Here is a 4,646-nt window from a genome sequence, read left to right on the forward strand (position 1 = left end):
CTAAAATTTAGAAGTTTCGATTTTTTCAAGCAATCTCGAATGTAGAGTAGCTCTATATCAAAGTTGCAGCGGTAAGATCTAAAATTTTATAGTTATACATTATTCATTTAAAATCTTTAAGAATCATAAGATCACGTAATAGTGTGCCCTGCATATGGCTATTATTATACATTATTATATAGTATCACGTAATAGTGTGCCCTGCATACTTGAAGTATTTTTTCAGCATCTATAGTTCACAATAACTATAGCGTAGAAGTTTCACATTTTCATTTCTTTTGCTATTTTTAAATATTTAAATGAATTTTTGGATTAAAATAATAAATATTTTTAGGGACGGATGATGGAATCACCTTCCTCTAGAAATGGAATTGTAGTGGTGGGTGATGGTGTCACCCGCTCCTACAAATCGTTCAGAGTTAATACAAAAGAATAACATACCCTATAGAGTCATAAGTGATTGCGTAGTGTGGTGGAGAGGAGGGTACGCACAAGTCTTGAAGTAAGCGATTTGAACCTTGGTTGACACAAGTGTACATATTTTAACAAAGAGATCGTACATCTATAGCAGAGGGCCTGGTTGGTTGGAATTTTCTTATTTTTTATTTTGTTGTTTTTAAATTTTTCTGATTTTTTATTTTCTAGAAACCAATTTGATGTAAAAGAAAGAATGCCATACCCCATAGAGTCACAAGTGATTGCATAGTGTGGTGGAGAGGAGGGTATACGTAAGGATTGAGGTAAGCGGTTTGAACCCTAGTTGATGTAAGTGTACATATTTTATCAAAAAAATTGTACATCTATAGGTTTATAGCAGAGAGGCTGGTTGGTTGGAATAATTTTTTTATTTTGCTGTTTTTGAATTTACTCTGATTTTTTTATTTTCTGGAAATGAATTTACTCTTCTATCTTAACATGGCATTGCACAATAGTAAAGGGCTTGTGGCTGGTTGGCTGGAATATTTTTTTTTATTTTTTATTTTGTTGTTTTCAATTTTTCTAATTTTTTATTTTCTGAAAATCAATTTGTAGAGCTATCATAAGAAATCAAATTGTAGAGGCGGACACGTTACCCACTTCTGTAAATAGCTATTTGTAGTTGCGAAAAGCAGGAGCGGTACCACAGACCCATCCCTACAAATAGTATTTTAGCGGCCCTTTTTATTTTGCTGTTTTTGAATTTACTCTGCTTTTTTTATTTTCTAGAAATTAATTTGTAGGGACCATCCCTAGAAAACAAATTGCAGGGTCGGGCACGTTACCCACTCCTGCAAATAGCTATTTATAGCTGCGAAAAGTAGAAGCGGGTAGCCGGATACCACATTCACCCCTACAAATGGTGTTTTACCTACCCTGATAATAAATCATTTCTGTAATAGTGAAAGTGACAAGTTATATCTCTTCTATCTTAACATGGCATTGCACAATAGTAAAGGGCTTGTGGCTGGTTGGCTGGAATATTTTTTTATTTTTTATTTTGTTGTTTTCAATTTTTCTAATTTTTTATTTTCTGAAAATCGATTTGTAGAGCTATCATAAGAAATTAAATTGTAAAGGCGGACACGTTACCCACTCCTACAAATAGCTATTTGTAGTTGCGAAAAGTAGGAGCGGTACCACAAACCCGTCCCTACAAATAGTATTTTAGCGGCCCTTATCAATCCTGTTTATGTAGTAGCAAAAGTGACGATTCCTATCTGTTCTATCTTAACATGGCATTAAACATACATATTTCTTAATGTCGGACGACGTCTGACGTTTACCTGATCAAGCCGAATTCTTGGCTACGACAATGACCCTCCGATTGCAAGGTGAAGTATCCTTTTATCTTGCATTAGACCAAAAGTTGTCTTTTGTTCCAGAAAGATCACTTTGTTTTGAAAACTAGATATTTACCATCTCATCTCATTCATTGATGATGCTACAAGGGATGAAACCCCTGTCAAATAACAATTTATTCAGAAGCATAATCCTACTACAAGATATCTTGATTAATCCAAGTAGTATTGGATTTATTTGTTTATTTCCAACATATGCACGAAGAAAAGCAGTGTCATGATCCAGGGACACTCATCATGCAGTCTTCAGCTTGTCCTGGATAATCGCCGTCACTGTGATAATGTCAGTGTGTAATTCTAGTAAGCATCACTATGTTTTCCATGTATATGCATGTACAAAGGAAAACCAAACGGTAAATTTATCAAAGCTGAAGTTTACATTCACATTAGTACCTCTGAATCCTGATGATTTGATTGTGCCAGCCAAGTCGTTCTTTGCAATATTTCTGAATGAAGACGAGTTTTCTGAATGAGTTCACTGAATATAACGTAGCAAGTAGAAGTGATGAAGATGTATTAATGTTACTGTATTACTCACAGCTCGGTCAAATTCCCAGAAATGATAAGAGAAAGGATTTCCAATGGAACTGTACCGGACAACATGTTCTGGTTCAACTTCCTGTGCAAAGAAGAGTCAGAAGTCAAAACCAGCCTCCGAGAATTTTAAACCACACTCACATGCATTTTTTGACACCTGTCCCCCTGACGTTGGTCCCTCTGACATTGAGTCACTGCCGGGTGGGGCTGGGCCCACCCGGCAGTGGCTGTCGCCAACGTCAGGGGAGGTCGATCCGAAAATTATCAGTGAATTTGAGGAGTATGACATACAGGAACTGCAACGTTTTGATGTTGCCAAGAGACGACGGAATAGAGCCACTCAGGGCATTGTTCTGAAGTTTCAGTTCCAGTAGGTTAATTAGATTGCCCAAAGACGTTGGTATAGCCCCGGTTAGCTTATTCTCATACAACCTCCTGCAGCGCAATTAGCAGTTCAGCAAATATTTAGGATTCACGAGAGTCTAATGAAAGACATACGTTATTATTATAAAATTTGCATACAGATATCGCAGGGTGCCGATGGCGCCAAGTGTAGCCGGTATTGGTCCAGTAAGCTGGTTTTCATAAAGATCCAAGCTGACAAGTTTAGTCAGGTTACCCAGCGTTGCTGGTATTGTACCGCTCAGGCTGTTGTCATACAACTCGCTGCAAAAATCGGTAAACCAAATTTCAGAAAACAATTCAGAGTGTAATCCTCGATGCTTGCAGTGGTTGCAACAAGTTATTCAATTCTTACAGGTACTGGAGGTTCTGCAGTCCTCCCAGATCTGGAATCAGAGGCCCTGAGATGCCTGCGTTCCCCAAATCCCTGCAAAATGCAAGAAATTTGCACTTCAATATAAACATTGCTTGCAGATAAATTTACACCATCAGATGCACTTTTGATGAATCATAAGAGGTTTTGATTTCTTGAACAAAAGCAGTCGTACAGACTCCATAAGAGCATGCACGACATGGGAAGAAATGACTGACACTTTCAAAGAAGAAAACTGATATTATCCAGATATTGAACAGATGTGCAGAATATCTAATTCATTGCCCTATACTAAATGTTCTTCACAATATTGATAAGGGAGAAAGGGAGCAACGACGTACACACGGATGACAGCGTTATCATTGTTGCAGGTGATATGAAACCAGGTGCAGGGGTTGACAAGGGTTGGATCCCAGCTCAGCAGCACATTGTTTGTGTCCTTCCAAACCTGCCTTTGCTTGTACAGTATGTCACCTTCAAGGCTCAACAGCATGTTCCAGAAAAAATACCAAACTTGACAACGATGCATGCAAAATGATAATTTAATATGCAGTATACCTTCAGAGTTGCTGCTTGCAAGTGTTGCAAGAGCAATGAGGCAACTGATCAGGACCGCTGCCGCCGCTGCAAATTGAGCTGTCATGGCTGATCGAGAACCTGAGAACTTCTTGGCACAATGAAATGTTGAGGGAGGCTCTTATATGCAGTTGTTTGAATAAATAATGGGGGGACTTTTGAATCTTCCCTGGTATGGTCTGGTTAGTCTATTCCCTTCATTGACTGGATATTGGACTCATTTGATGACTGATATGCCAAGCAAGTCCTGGACTAGATTTAATCTAGTATTATTCTGACCAAGCAAACTTTGACCTTGTAACCGTGTTCAATTCCTTACAATGGTGTGATAGAAATAGCCTACATGGTATCTGGATTGTAGTAATTGTCATGAAAAATGAGGATTCTTTCCTATAATCATTAGTGCGGATTTAGTACACTAGAAAAAATTTGTTGCATCAATTCCAAGTTATTAAATACAATTATTTTTTAAACTAGATTCAAGATTCAGTGATTCGCACAAATTGTGGGAGTGACAAAGCTCAACTTTGGGATCCCAAAGAAATTTCATTGAAAAATGTCTACCAGTTAACTGAATTGCTCTTGGTTATAATTTGTCAATCCTAACAAGTACTCTACAGAATCTTCTACCACAATGTGCATACCTGTCAACATACCATAGAGTCTGAATGCGAGTCAGAACATTTGAATGGTCATCTTTGGCTAGTTTCTCGACCGTAAGCACACATGATGTGAAAAGTATAATTAGGTGCTAATTACTAGATTACCCTTACTAACGAAGGGTTAGATCTTCTCTGTATAAACATATAATATACCACTAAGTGTTGGTATGGTGCACCGTAAAACACCTCATGATGAATGTATAAATAGCTCTTTTACGGTACCCACTTCCAATTGGTTTTAATTAGTCTATCAACCCG

At 37.7% G+C, this 4,646-nt stretch overlaps 1 protein-coding gene across 1 annotated transcript; it reads right to left on the reverse strand.

Moving 5' to 3' along the window:
* Positions 1–2,073: 2,073 nt before the first annotated feature.
* Positions 2,074–3,811, reverse strand: LOC120646267 (leucine-rich repeat protein 1-like). The gene is made up of 8 exons (XM_039922917.1): positions 3,709–3,811; positions 3,492–3,624; positions 3,133–3,204; positions 2,898–3,041; positions 2,667–2,810; positions 2,377–2,457; positions 2,232–2,284; positions 2,074–2,111 (listed from the first exon to the last, which is right to left on the reverse strand). Exons 1-8 carry the CDS (start codon positions 3,791–3,793, stop codon positions 2,074–2,076), a joined length of 750 nt encoding a protein of 249 aa, XP_039778851.1. The 5' UTR covers positions 3,794–3,811.
* Positions 3,812–4,646: the final 835 nt, after the last annotated feature.

This window comes from Panicum virgatum, chromosome 8K (genome assembly GCF_016808335.1).
Source record: "Panicum virgatum strain AP13 chromosome 8K, P.virgatum_v5, whole genome shotgun sequence".
Taxonomy (NCBI): Eukaryota; Viridiplantae; Streptophyta; class Magnoliopsida; order Poales; family Poaceae; genus Panicum; species Panicum virgatum.